This window comes from Tinamus guttatus, unplaced genomic scaffold (genome assembly GCF_059628265.1).
Source record: "Tinamus guttatus ecotype Peru unplaced genomic scaffold, ASM5962826v1 Tinamus_guttatus_pri_ptg000045l, whole genome shotgun sequence".
Taxonomy (NCBI): domain Eukaryota; kingdom Metazoa; phylum Chordata; class Aves; order Tinamiformes; family Tinamidae; genus Tinamus; species Tinamus guttatus.
In genome coordinates this window covers 2,051,351-2,070,910 of record NW_028288579.1, presented here as the reverse complement: position 1 = coordinate 2,070,910, position 19,560 = coordinate 2,051,351, and the positions used below count along the sequence as shown (strand labels likewise).

The window sequence follows — 19,560 nt, the reverse complement described above, 5'->3', positions numbered from 1 at the left end:
CTCTTGCTGCACGTCCCCGCGCGGCCGCAGCGGGGCCGTGTGGCTCCTCGGTGGCAGCGAACGGGAAGACACAGCTATTTTGATGCTTCAGCTCTGCTGCCTGGCACCATACGTTACAGATGCACTCACTGGGTAATTTAAATTAATTAAATTTAATTGAGTTGAAATACTCACTAGGTATATAAATCACTATTTATTAAAAAAAAAAAGAGATGAACACTTGCAAAATACTCTTTTTTTTGCTCCTAATAAAGATGTTTGAAAATACAACAAAAAGTACACTGACAAAATGAGTAATGAAATCAGACTGCATTCCCTCAAATTGTGTCACCAACTATTCTGATCTTCCTTTTTATTTATTTGTGTGTACACGTGTGTGCGTTTCAGGAATTTCTGGGAAAAAAAACCCCACCTCATCCTGCATTTAAAAAGGCATTTAAAGATGATATTGCTGAACTGATTAATGCCACAAGCGGAGCAGGCCAGGTGAGCGGAGCAGCCCCGCAGGAGCCGGCGGTTCATCCCCCGCAGAGCGCCGGCCGCTGCGGGTGCCTCCACCCGAGCGCCAGGACGCGCCGCGGCCGCGGGTGGATGGTCCTCGTTTGGCCTGCTGCAAATTCCGGAAATTCCGGCTGTTCTGAAGCGCGGGCAGGGCCCCAGCCCCAGAGCTGGTCACTCTGTCCGCGACGCGAGCGGCTCCTTCCTTCTCTTCCAGACCGCCCGTGCAGCCTTGAGCTGCGTCCTGCTCAGGGATGTTCCTACCCGTCATATATTCATTATCCCCAAAGCTACTTAACATGATTATCAATGTCATCCCATGGGATAGGAGGTGAAGCAGTTCCAGTTGCTAAAACATATATATATGAATAGTTATATGTGTGTATATATATAATATACCTATGCAAATTCACTGAAAAATATAATTTCAGGTGGGGAGGACCCAAATGATTTGTATGTAGGTCAAACGCAGGTAATGAAACCCAACCAAACACTTCATGCTTTCAAAGGTCTCCCCTCTCTGTCTTCTCTGACAATACATGAATTTTGCTATTAAATAATAATGACTAGACCAGTTATGATCATGAAAGCTTAATCCATACATTCTTCTGTGAGCTGATGCCATGCACTAATGTAGGAGCTTTGTTTGCAGCACGACAGTGGCTGTTTCACCTCACAAACTCCTCATGGGCTGGTTCCCTAAGCCCCGAGTTACCGGTTTGGGGGAGCAGCAGGAAGGCAGAGCCGAGAGCGCCCGAAACCGCCGTGCGCCTCGGCCGCGTGCCGGGAGCCGCTGCGCCGGCGCCGCGGGGCTGCGCGGCCCAACGAGCAGCTTTCCGGGGGGTTTCCACCACCCCGTGGGCACCGCGCAGCGCCGCGACGGCGCCGAGCGCGCGGCACGGGCGCCTTGCAGGAACACGGCACCCCGGCCGGCCTGGTCGGCACCCAGCGGTAGCGCAGCCCCGGGTACAAATGTCACCCCCTCCATCACGCGCCTGGGGCAATTCGCTGGCACTGAAGTGACCCCAGGCAGCGCAGGAAGGGCCCTTCCTGCCTCTCTGTCACCCTGCCCGGGGCTGAGCGGCCTGGGGCTCGTTCGCACTTTGGAGGTGACAGATTTTCGTCACCTCTTTGGAGACAAGGGGAGAGCCTGGGCCTGGCCTCCTGCCAGGGGATCCTGCTGCTTACGGAAGATGAAAGGCAGGATAAGGAAAAGCCCAGAGGAATCTCCTCTCCTCTCGCCTCTACAGCAAGGTCTTACACCGTGACTAGTCTTCTGGGGACAGGGTACAATTCACTCGTTTTCCTTCTCAGTTGGTTCAAAATAGCTGCTTGTTTTCCCATCTACACATACAACAGGAGTCATGAACACCAATACAGACTGAAGAGATCACAAAAGTACAGGGGAGAGCTATTAAAATACATTATTTACAAGAAAGGGTGGTTTCTTTTACAAATTCTGTGCAAGATAGAAATAGTTGAATGGCCTCAAAATTAGTATAATTAATTACAACTGGGGCTTCCATACAGTGATACTTCAGGTTTGAAAAGTTTCGTGTTAGTCTGGCCCCAACTCCTGAGTCATATTAAGCAAAATGTGAATCCAAATGATTGTGGTGGGTGTTCAAGTACAATGAGCTACAGGTCAAAGGTTTATGAATACACATGAGAAGCTTGAGTGTAGGAAGGATTTAAAAACCAGTTATGATAGAAGAAAATGGGAGGTTTTTTCCTGCTAACACTGCATTCTAGTTGGCACGAATTTGCCTCAGAAGTCCTTGGCAGCTTCACTAAATACCTACTCCTAGTTATAAATGGCATGACCTAGATGAAGATTTGTAGCTAGGCAAACTGCTACAGAAAGATTATATTTTTCTTTTATAGGATTCGCCTCAGATTATTTCGTTGCGTGTCAGGAAGATGTGCCATATGGCTTGGAACACCTCAGGAATATATGAATTATGTTCTCTTGCATGCACTTCTCTGGAGGTTTTGAGAATCGTGTCTGAGTAAAGTAGCAATCCTTCCACAGCAGTAGGATTATTTTAAACAGAAACCAACCAACCAACCATCATGACCTTTGAGTTACTCTTCCTGTGGTAGACATGGCTTATCAGAAGGAAACATGCTGGGTTCAATTTAAAGGTTTTTCTTCTCCAGGTCTGGAAGAGTGAGAGTTTCTGGAGCAGACTTTTTCCGAGGCCACTCTTTGGGAACTGTTAGGAATTCAGGAGCATCTGTGGAGAGAGGAGTGGACGGAGCACTAGACGGAGCACTGCGCGTTGAAGAAGGCATTGCAATGTTGGAGATAGATATTGCAGGTGGGAAAACCCCAATTTTCTTGTTGGTAGCTTCCTGAGTTGCTCGTTCAAACTCTCGGACTTCATCCATTGTCATGTCTTCAACAAGGAGAAAACAGAGAAAAATGCCCCGTTAGAATCATTGCACGTGAGGGTTCCCCGAGCCTGCGCTGCTGTGAGCAGAGGCTCCCCCGCAGCTGCTGCACAACTCGAGCTGTGTTGCAGCAGCCAAAGGGACGCCCTTGCGGGGCACAGCACACGCACACTGGCTGCCCACTGGGTTACTGAGGGAGGAAACGTTTCCCTCCCCAAACGCAGCTCCCACCAATTCCTAGCTGCAGTTGTATGCACATGACTGAGGCCAATATGTCCTTTCTACAGGCAAAGTCTCAAAAATTCCTTCTCATTTGCTGAAGCCATCACACCTTTGCAGATTTCCCATCCAGAGTCAGTACTTAAGTATTTATGGACAACTGACAAATCCACTGCTTAACTCCCAGGAAATCGGATGCAAAATGAGGCTAGATTGGACGGGCGAAAGCGGCGTCGCGGTGGAAGCGCCGCTCCACAGGAGCGGTGTGAGAGCAGCGAGGGGCTCGCGCAGGTGACGGGGGTGTCACGGTGCCGCAGGCACCACAAGAGGGCAGAGCCCGCGCGCTGCGCCCGAGCGTTCCAGGGATATCCCGAACGGAGATTCCTACAAACACCTCCGCGAGCAACGTCGGGAAGACCCTCCCGAGTCGCTGCTTCGGGCCTGCGTGGCCTGCAGGGCGTCCTCTGTGCCCAGGCAAATACATTTACTGATCTCCAATGAAAAACATGTTCAGTTAGTGAATTTATTTGAAGAATTCAAAGAGTGAAATTCAGCATATTCCAATCTACCCCAGCCAGAGCAGCAAAAATGCTATCTGCTAAATGGTGTCTTTAATGGGAGGCGTTGACTACAACAAAATAGTAAAAAGGCACAGCCAAAAAAGTCCACTAAAACCCCTTCTATTTTTCCCCCTCGATAATAATAGATCTTTGGTAAGTATTAAATAAGAAAAGTCATCTGAGATTTCTGTTAACATTTTTGTATGAACGTCAACTATTTTTGCTTATTTTGCTGCTCCCCTGCTCCACACTCAGACCACCCAGGATGACTCAGGTGATGATACTAAGGGCAAGTTAAAGAAATTTGTGCCCAGATTGATGCAAGAGGATGGTAGGACAAGGACAACTTCTCTTCTGTAGCCGCGTAAGAGGCAACAGGCTTTGCTGTGTGTCTATACGTGCTGATGAATCCATTCCTACGACCAGACTCTAGTCTTCCCTTACCAGAGTATCCAATTTGGGTGAATTCGCTATCGATGTTGTGGTACTTGGCACGTTTTTGTAAGGCAGAGACAGTCAAGTCTCATAAAATCATTTTATAAGTTCTCCTAGCTCTGCAAAAACATGAAAAACCCAACCAAATAAAAAGTAATGATATTTTAATCAATTTGAATTATTGCACATTTGGGTTCTGAGACACAGACTAGCAACAGCACTTACCATAAATATGGCAAATTCCTACACTTCAGTACATGGACACCTTTTAACATCGCCCAGCTGCATGCATCTGCAGCCCTGGCTGCACACAGCGATGTGAAGGAAGCTGGATGTTGTGTTAAAACATCATATTAAATTACCAAACCCACACATGTGGCCAGCTGCCTTCTCTCTTCCCTCCAGATTACATCCCAGGGACTGGTTGGGCCTGCAGAGCAGCGCCAGTTAAGAGAAATGAGGACTAAGCTATTTTCAAAGCTGAGATAAGTGCTGGAAATAAAACAGATGGTCTCAGAGGAACTGTAGCTGCTGTTGCTGCACATAGATTCGAACCTGTTTTGCTCATTTACATTTTGTTTCACTCCAAAGCAGGGCAGAGAGTGTTTCTGAGCTTGGACCATTTAAAAGCATGTTGACATCAAAGGGAGCCCGTGCAGTCACTTCAGCTCGCTTTTCTGTGCGAAATAGAACAAAACTTGCCTTGAATGAGAGCGAAATGGGACAGGGAGACTTCTCAGTTTACTGGCCCTTAATGCAGAAAGATGTTTTGAGGTTCTGTTTAAGTGCTGTCCTCCAGGACTGTCCATTCTGAATTCAGATAGGAACTCACTGCCCTTTCAGTTCAGTTCTGTGTTTTTCTGATGCTGCCTCCTGTGCTGATAGTCGATCAAGTAAAACTGAGCCCTGCCCTGAGCTGAGAAGGATGCGGGAATACGTGGCTGCTCTATTTCATTATTTTTTTTTTTTTCATAAATGACAAAGTCTGTCCTGACCTCAATGGCAGTTTCGATACACACAGACTAACTAAGAATATCAGAGTTTTTATTCAAAAGCAAACCCTGGAAGGTAATGCCCATGTCAGAACTGCTTCGCAATTCAGTAATGGGGTAAGAAGTAACTTTGATGTTAATGGCATTGCAGCAATATCAACACAAGAATAAAGCTCCCAGCTCCTTAAGGAACATCTTCTCATTCCAGTGAGAACTTTCAGGGAACAAGAACGATGGAAACACTTCAGGATTTAAGATTTAACCCTTCGTGCCTTGCCCAATACTGCTTACTTGTAAAACCATCCTTGACTTGTGTGGCTCAGTTAGGAGAAACAAAAGAAAAATAATGTGCTTTTTTTCTTTGGACAGCATTAAAATTATGGAGAAATAGAATTCTATATAATTCTATTGAATATAGAATACAGAATATAGAATCATATAGAAATAAGTTGATGATCCCTTAGCAATTTCTCCTGGTGAGGCAGTTTTATCAGTCCCATAGAAATTTTCCACTCTCCATGTTCTTGGCTTTTTGACCAATGCACTCTGAACTTTTGCATAACTTTCAAACTACTCAAACAAAAGAAGGTAAAACAGATACTGAAATCCCCCTTTAGGCATCCAACTGAAATGTGAGAATTCTGTTTTCCTGGAAGACGGAATGGTGTGAGCCCAACCCCGCCCTTCCTTAGGGCAATCCCATTCACAGAGCAGAAGAAATGCGGGATCGCACTTCCCGGAGATGGATTCGCTCCCATGGAAGCAGAACTTGCCCACAGTCGCAGGGACCGCTCAGCAAGATCAGCTGGGTGAAGCTGGTTGCTCTTCTGGGATCTGTGCAGGTGGAGGAGCTGAGGGTGGGCAATATGTTTTAAAAATCGACCTACTCTTGCTTTGGCATGGCTCTCTATTTCATCCACAGTAGATGAATGTTGATTGCAAACTTTAATGTTGGTTTTTTCATGCATATTTTTCTCGTATTCTCGAACATCATCCATAGTCATATCTGTAAAAAGTTCAAAATCGTTGGCATTTTCCATTGGTTCAGTGAAAACTTTTTTTTTTCCTTTCAAGGAGAAGGTTCTAGGAATACATACACTTTTCAGCAGAAGCCAAAAAGGATTAAAAAAAAAAGCAGGGAGCAACTAGCTTTATGAAAATTGATTCATAAAGGTAGTTAGATCAGCCAAGGGAGAAATAGAAGGTTAAGTCAAAGGGAGCCAGAGAACAGGAAGGAGTGGAAATTGTTTAGGAGAATCTGTGTAACGTAAGAGGCGAAAAATATTGAAGTGCGCATCCTGGCGAGGTGAGAATCTTCTAAAAAGCTTTTAGAAGATCCCTTGGAATAGAAAATAGATGAAAAACTATTATAAAGACTTACCTTTCTCAGACCTTTCAGAAGGATTTTAGTGTTAGCTTTGCATGCTATGTCTCATAGCCAGTAAACTCTTTCATGACACAATCAGCTTAAATTCCAGAAACTAACACTTAATTACACTGCTACTAGTGAACACTTTAATAATTTTGTGGCCTCAAACCATTCAATGGATTTAAAAAAATCTATAATTCAGGCAAATTCTAGTGATATGATTGTTTATCACTGCCTAAGCATGCCTGATGTCAAACCAGCGAATAGTCTCTGACTTGCTTGCTGTGTAACTCTCAGCAGCTGTGGAGTATTTTAAAATGCTTTTGTCATAAATCATGTTTTTTTAGTAAAAAAAAAATCCAATTATCTAAAATTACTCCAAAATGTGTACCACTTCTAGTAATGTACACCTCGTTTCAGTTCTTGAGGTTATCATTTTTCTCAAGTTTATTATGTGTCATTTGGATTTGTGAAATCTTTACCACATCACTTCTTGTTATATGACATGAGGCTCTTGCTTCACACGACTGCTTTTAAGGGAAGATAAAACTTCATCTATTTTATCAGTAACACAATGCAATCCTTTATCAGTCAAAATGAAGTGCAGAGTAAAATATTGATCAAAATGGAACATGGAGTAACACCAACATAAATATTCTTTCAACCTCTTTTACTGTTATCTGGAATTAAAACCAAGCTTATAAGCCAGGTAAGAAACATGCATTTTTGCCAAGCAAAGAACATGCATTTTCTGAGTTAGTAATATTGTGAAATGGAGTTTCTTAATAGCAAAGCGAAATACGGTTCAGGAAAATTAATGACAAAAAACATTCATACTTGCACCAGCAACATAGTATGTTGATAGTTCATTTTAATATACTGATTATTTCATTCAGTTTAGCTGACCTACATCTTCTCAGAATCGTCCTCAAACTTCTAATTTAAAAGAGGATAATAGACACATTGAAGACATACACATACCACAAAAAGATATTTAAAAAAAACTCTCCCCACACGCATGCACATGTCAAGAACACTATCAAAAGAGCAGCACAGGGCAAACACATTAAATCACAGCAGTTGTGTAGAAACTGGAGCTCCCTAATTCCCTAATCCCAAAGGGATCCCGAATGGGATACTCCCTTGCTGGTCAGGGAGCCTGAACGATGTGGCCGCGTGGGCTGCCGGCCGCACAGGCAGGTGCCTCAATTAACCTGCTGCATTTCTTTCTACTTCCTTATAAATCTTGCTATATGTTTAGCCTTTACTCCTATTTATTTTAGCATGCCCTGGTATTTTTCTTTTTCAGGTTTTGTGCTTAACCTGGAAGTTAAGTACTAAAATCAACCATATTATTTAGTGAATATTCTCACTAGGACAGTATACAAAGCAAGATAATTGTGTACTGCAATATTTAATTTATGGAAAGTATTTTTGGCAGGGTTCACTGAGAGGCAAGGAAGGCAACTTGCAGCTAAATGTTTTTTGGGTCTAAACTGATCCCATATGTTTAATTTTATAATTACTCACTTGTGCTCTGTATCAAGAACGTTGCAGAAGTGCAGCTAACTCTAGGTTTCCCAATAACATTTATGTCTTGCTTTAATACATATTCTGGGACAGTTTTATGAGCTTTGGTGAGAAGCCAGGAACTTCATATTTATTTAAAGTCATCAGTTAAAATGTCTTTGTACTTCCTTTGACTGCCATAGTATATTCATAAAACCAGAATACATTATGTATAAGACCTATCACAGATTAAGGAAGAGAAAGAGAACTCTAATATTATGGAAATAGTTAAATATGAAAGAAAACTGAACATAATAGAATCTGTTCAAAAAAGTCATTTGAAAACAGTCAACTTAGACAATATCTCAAGTGATCACCCTGGAAAGTATCTTCATTTGTAAGTTTTTTTCTGTTTCTGGGAAAAGAAAGTATTTTCTAGATAGCTAAAGAGAACCAATGTTCTCCAAGGTCTTTATTTCAATTCATGCATATCCATGATCTAGGCTTGTGCAGGGAGATAGTGGATCACTGCATTTCTTGTAAAAAATTAAAAAAAATCAGGTATCTTACGAACTCTTTTCTTACTGAATACTCATTTATGGCTACTTGCAAATAAAAAAACCCACATTTTTTAGCTGATTTTAGTGTTTTTAAGATCATTACAAAACAGGCTTTCTCATGCATTATTAAATTTATAATTATATAAATTATTATTTCAAACACTTTTTTTCCTATAATTTCAAATAGTACAATCAAGTTGTAGATGAATGTTCTGATGAACTCAGAAGCATTCATGTCATTTTTATGTCATTTTCATCCATGAATTGCCCCATACAGTATTTTGCTGAAACTTAAGCAGGGTCTGATATAATCTAAATAGGTTTCCAAATGCTATTCTATGTTACAAGAATGTTTTAATAACTGTTCTACAAGTATCTATGATTATGGATACATCGTATTGAAAATGTATGTAAAAAAGACTAATCCAGTGAGTTTGCTGTACAGTGTACATACATATACAAAACACATATAAATTCTGAATATATAAATGTTCAGAATTACCCTGTACCATTGAAAATGCCCATTCCTACAGCTGGTGCAGGGATTTGGAGCAGTTTTTACATGCAGCTGCTGTTGAATCAGACTGAGTAGGTTTTATATTTATATCCGTTTTGCAGAAAGGACTTTAAAGCTCCATCTTTTTTTTTTTTATTGCGGTTTATATATTAACAGTCTAAAACCTTCCTGAAAAGCTGAAAATGTGTTGGATCAGAGGCCTTAGAAGTTTACAGTATGGAAATGATTGCATGTGAGTACAGTCTCACTAAGAAGCTTTATTCAAACCTGCCTGCTGTTCTCCAGATATAGGTGACTCTGCAGGGAGAGCTTCCATCTGCCTAAAACAGTGGCTGGACATGTGCACCTACTCCAAGGTGTAGGGAAACACAGAGGGCCCTTTTTGGTACCCACTCTCTGTCTAAAACACAGCCTACATTTGTTAGAAGGAGCCTGCTGTAAATGAGCTGTATATATTCCAGAGAAATCAAACGTAATTCCAAGTACAATTCATATTTATATTAGAACCTGATGCTCTACGAAAGCCAGTGAAAATCTGTCATTATTTTTATAAGCTTTGGATCAGCCCTTTTAAATGTGTTTCATTTGGAGAAGACTTACCATACCACTCATCAACCCAGGCAAAAGCCTGCCGGTGTCCAAGCAATAGGATGTCTCTGACCACCTGCAAAATAAGGCAAAGGAATACCCTTTAGTAAACAATTGAGAAAAGTAACACTATTGTCGTTCAGATTTAGGCCAAAAAGACACTTCTGTCACTAAAAAGACATACACTAAAGAATCACAGAAATATCGTGCAGGACCAAAAGGGACCTCTAGAGGTCTTGGAGACCAACCTCCCATTTGAAGTAGGACTATTGCCACCCCCAGATCAGGTCCATGTGGCTTTAGCTTCCTTGGGAATCCAACTGGGAATGGTAAGCACAGAAATCATTAACCTTTGGGCAACTAGATGGGAACCCTTTTCCTGTTAATTTTTTCAACTCAGTACTCTGAGTTTAAATATCAGTACTATGAAAAAATATTAGCATTTGGCAGTTACGCCATTTATTAATTCTTTAGTAGACTGACTGGAAAACTCAGTACACATCTGTAAGAAACCCTGCACATCATGGTTACATATAAGTTACTCATTTATACTCCCAAATAATTTAGGTTGTATCTTCAGCACAGCATTGAGAATACAAGTGCTAGTTGTCTCAATTTTTTGATCTCAGCAATGACAGACTCTGGCAAGTTTGTACGAGCAGATGAACATTTCAGCTGTGCTCCACATCTTTCAGACCTTGCAAAAGGCCCGAGAGCAGGTTCAGCTGATCTCCCTAGCTCCAGCACAGGGCAGGTGTTGCACCACGTTCATGTGCTGCACAACGCTCTGCTCATGCAAAGGGTAGGAAACAGCCTTCACTGGCCTTGTGTACAAACTGCTCCACTCTGGTCTGAAGTCCCCAAACTTCAAATTTCACAGTCACAAGTTTGTAGGAACACATAATTGGCTGGTGAGTGTCTCTCCAGCCTTCCTTTAAGTGACCTCTCCCAGTCTTCTGTGACTTGAAATATTTAGGGTCCTGCAAAACAAGGGAAACACATTCAGAAATCCTGGACAGGAAGTTCTATTTAGAATTTGCTAAAGTAAATGTTCTAATAAGATATAAAATATCAAAACATGTTAACAAAAAATATGAAAAAGTGATGCAAAATCTACTTACATAAACACGAGGACCTACTAAAATCAAATCTTGTCTTCTATCCAGCTGCCAGTGAGTTGGTGATAGGAGTATATTCTTGGAAATGCTTTAAAGCTAATTTCATTTAAGAGATATTTTTGCTACAAGAAAATATGCCACGTTAAGTGCTTAAATTTTGTGCTAAGTTGGATATGACCAATGGAAGAAACGAGCTATTTTTATTAGGAATTTTCTGCCATTGAGTGTGAATTTAGGTATCACTCAGCCACACTCCTTTTTTTTTTCCTAGTGTTTGCAGTTCTCAAACTTTGCCATTAAGCCTTCTTTATCAAGCTCTAACGAGCTGATGGTCTCCCCTCCCTGTGAAAGTCATTGCTTTTATTGCTGACACATTCTTTCCTCTACAGAAATGTGAAGCCTGCAGTATAAGGTTTCACCTTTAAATCACCATAAGAAACAATTCAGTGTCATCATATATCAGAGCAACATACCACTGTGTACCACAGCTCACAGTCACATGGTGTTTGCTAGTCTTCTCATTCAATAAAGCTTGACCTCAGCTTGATCTGGTTATTTTCTAGTTGAAAAGAGCTGTTTTATAACTGCCTTAAGGAAGCAGGGTACTAAAAAAGCATGTATAGATATAGATACATAAATACGATGAGTAAGTTAGAAAGGCATAGAAATCTGGAAAATGGTTTCATGAATAAATCAATTACAGAAGATATGATCTCAAATATTCCAAGAAAAAGTAAGAATTTCTAAAAAGTAAAATCAAAAGGAAACCCCCTGTTCCAAGGAAGGGTCTTCCGTTTCCTACATGTGGGCACATTCCAGGCGCGAGGGAGCCTTGGTGTTGCCAAAGCACCTCAGATGGGCTCCTCAATAACCCTGAGTGTTGTGCATCATTCACTGACATCTATAATCGAGTAACTCCAATGCACTCCAAAGGGGTTAATGTGATTAACTGGACTGGGTTTCAATGCACAGCTCCACTGCATGACTCTTCAGACATGCCTGAGACCTGTGTTTTCTGCAGCCCCCCAGCTGCTGTGAAGGCAGCGTGAGGCTTTTGTTTTGCTTTGGTTTTGTAAAGTTAACCCAGCAGACAAGGGGATTCATAGCAGAAATCTTTCTTATATGGATGTCCCACACACGACCCATCCACAGCAAGGCTGTTTTATCATGGCATCACTTCTAGCTGCAAATTTTAACAGATCCCCGAGGTGGCACCTTTGCTTCCCTCAGTCACGCCTGCTCTTCTTGAAGGACAAGATGTTTAGGCAGAAATTGGCTGGACAGTTTCAAGCAAACAGCCAAGCGCTGGCAGACAGAAGGGGCAACATCCATCCAACAGCTTTTATGGGAATGCCTTCCTTCTCAAAGCATTAATATATTGATACTGTGTCACTGCAAACTGGTGAATGAAAGATAGGAAAGAGAAAAAAAAAATCAGAGAAATCTGCTTCCAGACTGCTGTGTTAAAGACCAAGATGTTAACGATTTTACTGAGTGCTTGCTTAGAGCTAATACTGAGTTCACCAGGGGCCGAAGCGCTGCTCTTCCTTCCACCTTTGCACCTTTTATATAAGTGATCTGATACTTCACTACCAGGGCAGCAACGAGGCTTTGGGTTTCAGATTGCAGGGCTGGTGCTGTGGGAGGATCTGCTGGTGTAAAAACGGGGTAAAAACAAGCCTTTTTCTCCCTCCGCCACGGCGCCTCAAAAACAGACACAGCCAGTCCTAACGGGAGTAGATCGAAGAAGAAACTCAACCACTGTCATCAGAAAGTAATGCGTGTGGCATAAGATAATCCAGCCACCTTTATGTAAACTCCAACTGAAGACAGAAAAAGGCAAATTTCATCCGTTTATCTGTTGCTGCTACATCCTGTGCTGAACTATAGTTGTCAGCTTTCACTGTGGCAGCAGTATTATTTCAACTATCATCATGTTCTGGGCTCTAATGTAAAATAAGGGTTATTATTCCGAATGCACCTGGACAGTAGTTAGATGGTTCCATTATGGTGCAGCTGTGTTAAAGTCAAAAAAGACAGAGCTTGAAGAAGAAAACGGTGGCAGCTGCATGAAATGTTGCTATTTGGAGGTAAGTTTATTCCCTGTGACCAACTTTCAATTGCTTTGTTATAAACAGGAAATGAAACACTGCGAATTCTGAGAACTTGGATATGGTGGCAAAGAACATTCTGCTCAATAGCTCAGACCTACAGTGAATGTTTCATTTCAGTGAATGATTCACTTGAGGCCCTTGTTCTTCAGCACAGCTCAGTTTCATGTTCTTCTATAATTCAGATGAATATATATATATATATATGGGGAATACATGATGGTTGGATATACTTATTCACTGTGCTGATTGCAATATTATCACTTGTATTAATGATATGTGTGTAATACATACACAGGTATTATCTTCTATTTAGATAAATGAGAAAAGCAACACTGAAATTCATTTCGTCATAACCAATGAGTTATTTGATGCACAAACTCCAAGAAAGGTCACAGTGAAATTGTAGAAGGGGGGTTTTCATGCAGAGGACCTTGAAAAATTTGTGATATTGACACGAAGAGCTTACCAAGGACAGCTGAACACTTTAAAGCTAAAAATAAACAACTCGAATCACAAAAACTAGTGCTGTTTGATCACATCAGGAAAGAACCATCAATCCACCTGTGCAGACAGACTCATAAACACTAACAAACAGCAAGCAGGTTAAGTAGCGTGTGAAAGGCTTAAATGAAATGTTTCTCCAAAACAGTACCATAAAAAATAATGAAAATTCTAGTCAAGAACTGAAGCGTACTCTTCATTCAGGGGATGCATTTTAATCATGACATAAAAGACAGAGCCTATTTCGAGAAGGTGCTAAGTATGCTGCCTCTGGTCTGGAACTTGCTTAATTTTAAGCACGTGAAAGGTCCATTGAAATGAAGAGATCACTGGCATGTCCTAAGTTAAAATCATTCTCATTGGTTTTTCCCTGGTCCCAGTCAAAATGCTTATCCTGGGAGATCTAAATCTTAAAACCTAAGGATTGTATTTGTTTTACTTTTTCATCACTTTAGCATCAATTTACATCAATTTATGTTAAATGATCTAAGAGCAGCCAACTTATTTTATTAGTGTAAGTAAAATACCTTTGAAGAGCTTAGTTAACTGGTTTTATTTTTCTGTGAAAATAGTATTTGAAAATACAGCTTTGCGTTCACATAAAGATACTTTTTTATACTGTTCAGACTGAAAATGGACAGAAATTACATTTACAAAGACTAGAGAGCCATTTTATAGTGCCTAAATTAGGCAAAAAGCCTCTGTAGAACTGAGAGTCTGGCTTCATATTCATCATATGGTAGCATTAAAAACACATAGTTGTAAACTTTAGAGTATGTTGAATTCAGTTGTCATAAATTCAGTATCAGCTACAGTATATGCACGCTTAAATGCTACGATGTTCTCATCATTTTGTATGGATTTTGAAACAGAATTTGGTAGCCAACATATAAATCATGCATCAATACAGGAAAAAAAAATAACAGATGCCAGGCTATTTTTGTTGTTTAGAAGCATATAAGAAATTCTGGTTTGCTTGGAATCAGGTCTCTAGATTTGTCCTTCAAATACAACACACAGACTTTTACATTATTTTCTCAGTTAACATGTAGCTGCTTTTCTATATCGTAAGTTAAATCATATAAAAGGGTCAATAGTTAGCTATTAAAAAAAAATCGGAAAGCTTAAAAACTAGATATTACCTTTATTTTCACAAATTACCGACCTGACAAACTGAGATGAAAAATCTTACACCATTTCCTTAAAGCATGACCAGCTACAGACCAGTTGAGTAGCCACTGCCATTCCTAAATAGGCCAGAAAACCATGGAGTTCGAATAAGATGATAGAACCAATAAGTTGTTTCATGAGGTGTTATATAATATTTGATACATAACAGATGGGTTTCATTATCTAATGAAACAGAAAAAAAAAACCCTTTTCGTTCTCCTGTAGACCAGATTTTCCTCTATGACCAGTACTTAAATATTGAAATAGGTTCTATAAATAAAGAGTACATGACTTTTGAGTCTGAAAAACATGTCTTCTGTGTTACAGAAATATTTTCATTGGCAAGTCTTCATTTTTTATCCTAAAAATGATGTTCTGTGCAGTTAAACAGCTGCCATACACACTGCCAGCTATGAATATGCAATTGGCTCCAGAGGCAAATCAGATCTCCAAAACGAAACCCAAGCATAGAGCTCATCATTCTGCTCTCTAGCTACTTGTTCTGAACCATCATTTTTCTCAAATTTGAGGTTAAAAAAAATGAAACCTCAGCTTCATTTACATGGTTGTTGCTGATTTCAAAAGAGTGAATTGCACTGACCTGGAAGAGATGGTGTCTTCAGAGATGTGCACTATCAAATATAAATGGGAGTGATTCTCAAGGGGTTTAAGCAGAGGTAATGTGCCTGCTGCCTTTGATGCTTTGGGGCAGATTTGCAGCAATGTGGGGTTCCTTTGCAGCCTCAGTACCTCCTGGTCCTGCTGGCGCCTGAGCAGCCTGATTCTCACTGCAGTGTGTGTGCCCTCTGCCTGGGTGCAGGGTGCTCATATGGTTATTAGCTGGGGTGGGATGCCAATATTGAAAACAGCAATGTTGAAAGCTGCTCGGAACTGCACACTCAACTGCGCTACGTGGCTCAAAGGAAAAAGGAATGGTTCTACTTTGAATGAATATCACAGGCCTGCTGCAGAGACCGAAAATATAAAAGCATTTCAAATGGTTGCAGGAGTCACCTCCAGAAGAAATCTCAGGCAGGGTGGATAGAGAGACTGCTATCAGCTTCTGATCAAAAGCTCAACACATACTATTGACCAGGATAATTTCATTTAAACCTCTGTCCATATCCATGAAAAAGAACCACTTCTGACCCCTTTTTAAGATTATGACCAACATCTTAAAATACCAGATTCTGATTAAGAGGGCCATGTGAAACACATCAGCTGTGAAGCATCCATTTCTGGTAAGCTAACTGCAAACCACTAGCTTTTAATTTTTATCTACTAGTTATGAAAACATTAAATACATACTGAGTGTGGGCAATGCTGAAGGCATTCTTGATACTAAGTTTGCAGTAACAATTAGAGGATGAAAAGCATTCCAACAAGCACAAACAAATGCTGTTTTACTGCAGCTTCTTATGATTATTTCATGGTCAACTTGTCTCTTACCTCTCTTATGATTATTTCATGGTCAACTTGTCTCTTACCTCTGATTCTTTGTAATAGCGCTCAGGAATATCATCACTGGCAATATCAATGAAGCAGACTTCTCGCTCAAGATCTTTAGCTTCTTTGTCAAAAATCTGAAAGAATTAAAGAAACTTTAACAGTGACACAGTCAGAAGTATCTTGGTAAGTTTGAAGAGACCTAGCTTGAAACTACTGCTCCGTAGCTTTTCTGATAAAAACATACCTTGCCCTGGCACAGGCCTGATCCACATATTACAACTGTAAGTAGTACAGATTCAGAATCTTTTCCCTCTAAAACACTTCCAAAATGAGGATGCCTGATGTTTTCCCAATCACTCACAACTAGGAGGAATTTTGCAGCTACTTCAACTCTGCCTTATTTGCTGCTTGCGCTGTCCCAGACCCTTTCTTCTGGTCCAAAAGTTTGGTGAATGGCATTCTCGCTTCCATTTCCTAGCAGGAGTTCTTGTCTAATCATTTACATTTCTTACCTTCTTACACTGTCCTCACAAGATCTTCAGCTAAAGATTAAATCTTCTCATTCTATCAGCAGTCGAAAATAAGAAGTCATTAGAGAACAAGACTGATTTCTTAGCTCTAATTCTCTTATTGCCTCTCCTAGACAAATAATCTGGGATTCTCTTAAAAGCTGCAGGAGGATGGATTGATTTCAATTGTGATCAAATAGACGAGAAAAATTAAAAAGTTTTATAGGAAGAGATTAAAGGCCATGAAAAGAAGCATAAGGCCCCCAATCTGTGCAACTATCTTTGTCAATGTGCAGAAAACGAATGGAGAGAACAATCTGTATCCTTAAGAACACAATGTAGAAAGACTGAATGCTAAATATTATATTGGTAAGATCTAGAAAAGCTTCACATTTGGAAGCCAAATAATTATTTAAGATTGAAGTATACAGAAACAAATAAACAAATAAAAACAAAATCAAAGAAAACGAAACAAAAACTCATAAAGAATAACATTAAGGCTAAGGTGTTTTTGGTTTTTTTTTTGGTCTGTGACAACTTTTTTATGAGACAAACATTTATGCATGTCCATGTTCTAAGAGGAATTAGAAGTGATAGAGAGGATTATTTAAACTAACTGAATCACAGAATGACAAAAAGTGGCAGGCAATAACACGAATGGCATGCTAAAATATTTTTATTCATTAGAAAACTACATTAAGTGTAATTTGTCTCTCCTTTCTTATTATTATATTGATCCATTCAATGTCATCTCACTTTAAAAATGGCAAAAAGACAATATTTTATATAAAATATATATGCTATATATGTATATATGCATTTACATATTTTAAATTCAGATATTTCTTTTAGAAATTGATGGGTTAAAATATATCTGTTTTGGATTTGTTTTTAGGCAAGAAAACAGGATCTACTATGCTGTGTGAATCATATTAACTTCTGTATCACCAGACAACCTCCAGACAACACATCCCTTATGGACTACTTAATCTTTACAATGAGATTTAAGTAGGATTAAAGTGGTGCTTTAGCCTCAGTCTGAATTTTGTAAAACTGTGATTTATACTGTAAACGACAACAGCTTAGATAATACAGGATCACCATAATTAGGTCTGCAGCATCTTGTGCCAGCACCCAACTGGGGCATTTAGGATTTACGGCACATTTGTGATTTCAGCTGCAGTCAGCGTGGCCGATCGCAGCCCGTGTAGCTGTAGTTGAGCATCTGAAAGAAACAACGTGCCCAAAACGACTGTCACCGGGCGCAAAGCGGATGGCACCGCTCCACAAGGCATCGACTGACAATGCAGAGATGGTCGCTACCATCGTACAGGAACGACCCGAAACAGAAACTACCCGTCCAAGTGAGCCGGCCTCTGGATCAGCGTATTGGGCTTGCAGCGATGCCTAAAAGGTCCTGCGGGCAACGTGCAGGGTGACATTCTCATGCTCACTGCGGCCGAGCTAAAGCACAGCTCAATCCATCCCAGCTGACACCAGGGTCCAGCTTCCCTAAACAGGGAATTTACAAGCATTATATCGAGGCTTTTTATAAGCTAGTTTCATGTTTCTAAGATAGGAAGTAGGAGTCCAGGAGAAACCTCTTTGGCAACCCCGAGGTCACGGGCAAGGAGCAGAGTCCCTCAGGAAGGACGCCGGGACTGTCATCGCCAGCCCCCTGCACTACAAAAGGCAACGTACATGGCACCCCAGCTGCTTGTTTTTCTGAAAAGCCGAATAAGGGGAAAAGAGAACATATTTATATAAAATGAGAATCCTACCAAATTTCATCCCAAGGCAATTACATACCACAATGATCTGTCTTTGGTGTAAGTTAAGTAAAAAATCTCAGATAAAGCCTGGAGAAAATTAACTGTGTACAGCCAAAGGCTCATAAATCTAGTCACAGCAGTTAGTATTTATACCTATTTTACAGTCCGTGACCCAGGTATATTATCATCATTTCAAGAGCTCTCTGTCTCGGGCACTTCTGAAGTGTAAATGGGGGGATCATCAGGAGGATATTTTTAGAGACCTTATAAGAATCTACTTCTTATTAAGATAAATCGCAGACATTGCAGACAGCTGTTGATTGCTTTAAAAAAATCATAAAAGCCAAAGCTTATAAGACTATGGCCTAAAAATAGAACTAATGTATTCTTTTTTTTCTGTAATCCCGCATTAGAGGACATTTATGGAAAACACAACTGCGTATGAATAAACATGGATTACTTCAGTTTTAGAGGGCATTTTTTTTAAATGCAAGTTTACACTCAGTTCAGAAATTACAAACGAAATAACTTGTACATACAGTAATTAACAATTAGTATCAGAAATGCTTTTTTTTCATACGGCTGTCAGCAGGAACGTCATTGCAGCGCCCGAGGAGCAATGAGCTCTGAGAGTCAAGGTGACATCTCAAACAAAACTCTCCAGTGAGTGTGGCCACCTGCAGCCATGTGCTGCATGCTCTGCAGTCCATGGACATGCTGGATTTGGCCCATTCCCCACTACAGTTCCAGATAAACAACTGTTACTCTGTGGAGTACACTGGACTTAATACTAAGAATAGAGATGGGGAAAAATGAGAGCAACAAACTAACATGGAATAAAATTAGCCTTTCATGAGATAAATCCCAACCAATCACAACACTGATGAATTAATACCAAAATTATTTACCCAAGTAAAAAAGAGGTTAATAAAGTCTATTAATAAAAACCATATTACAGTGCCTGTGATTTCTGAACATTCAATTAATTAGGAAGTTTAGCAATTCTTTTCAAATTACGTTACTAGGACTTTAAGGAAAAGCTGCTGTTCAGAAGGGAGACTTTGTGTATCCACAGCCAACTGCTCCGATGGTTTTCCTTGCGGGCAGCGACGTGGGCACGAGCGGTTCCACGCGCTGGTCCAGCCAGGGCTCCAGGGCCGCGGGGACGTTGCCTCTTACGAGCAGCGAAAGCAGCAAAAGATGCCAGAGGGAGGCAGTTCTCAAATACTCTTGTAACTCTCTCAATGCAGATAGAGCACAGCACAGATGCCACCTACAGCGCTGCT

The 19,560-nt window shown here is 40.6% G+C and overlaps 1 protein-coding gene across 1 annotated transcript in view; it reads right to left on the bottom strand.

The window, feature by feature from the left end:
• Positions 1-1,854: 1,854 nt before the first annotated feature.
• Positions 1,855-19,560, bottom strand: part of PITPNC1 (phosphatidylinositol transfer protein cytoplasmic 1) — a 65,649-nt gene continuing 47,943 nt past the window's right edge. Inside the window, exons 6-9 of the mRNA XM_088537818.1 lie at positions 16,032-16,127; positions 10,466-10,621; positions 9,654-9,717; positions 1,855-2,897 (exon numbers count right to left, since the gene is read on the bottom strand). Coding sequence (XP_088393944.1) covers positions 2,638-2,897; positions 9,654-9,717; positions 10,466-10,621; positions 16,032-16,127 — 576 coding nt within the window. The 3' untranslated portion in view covers positions 1,855-2,637. The remainder of the gene's footprint in view (positions 2,898-9,653; positions 9,718-10,465; positions 10,622-16,031; positions 16,128-19,560) is intronic.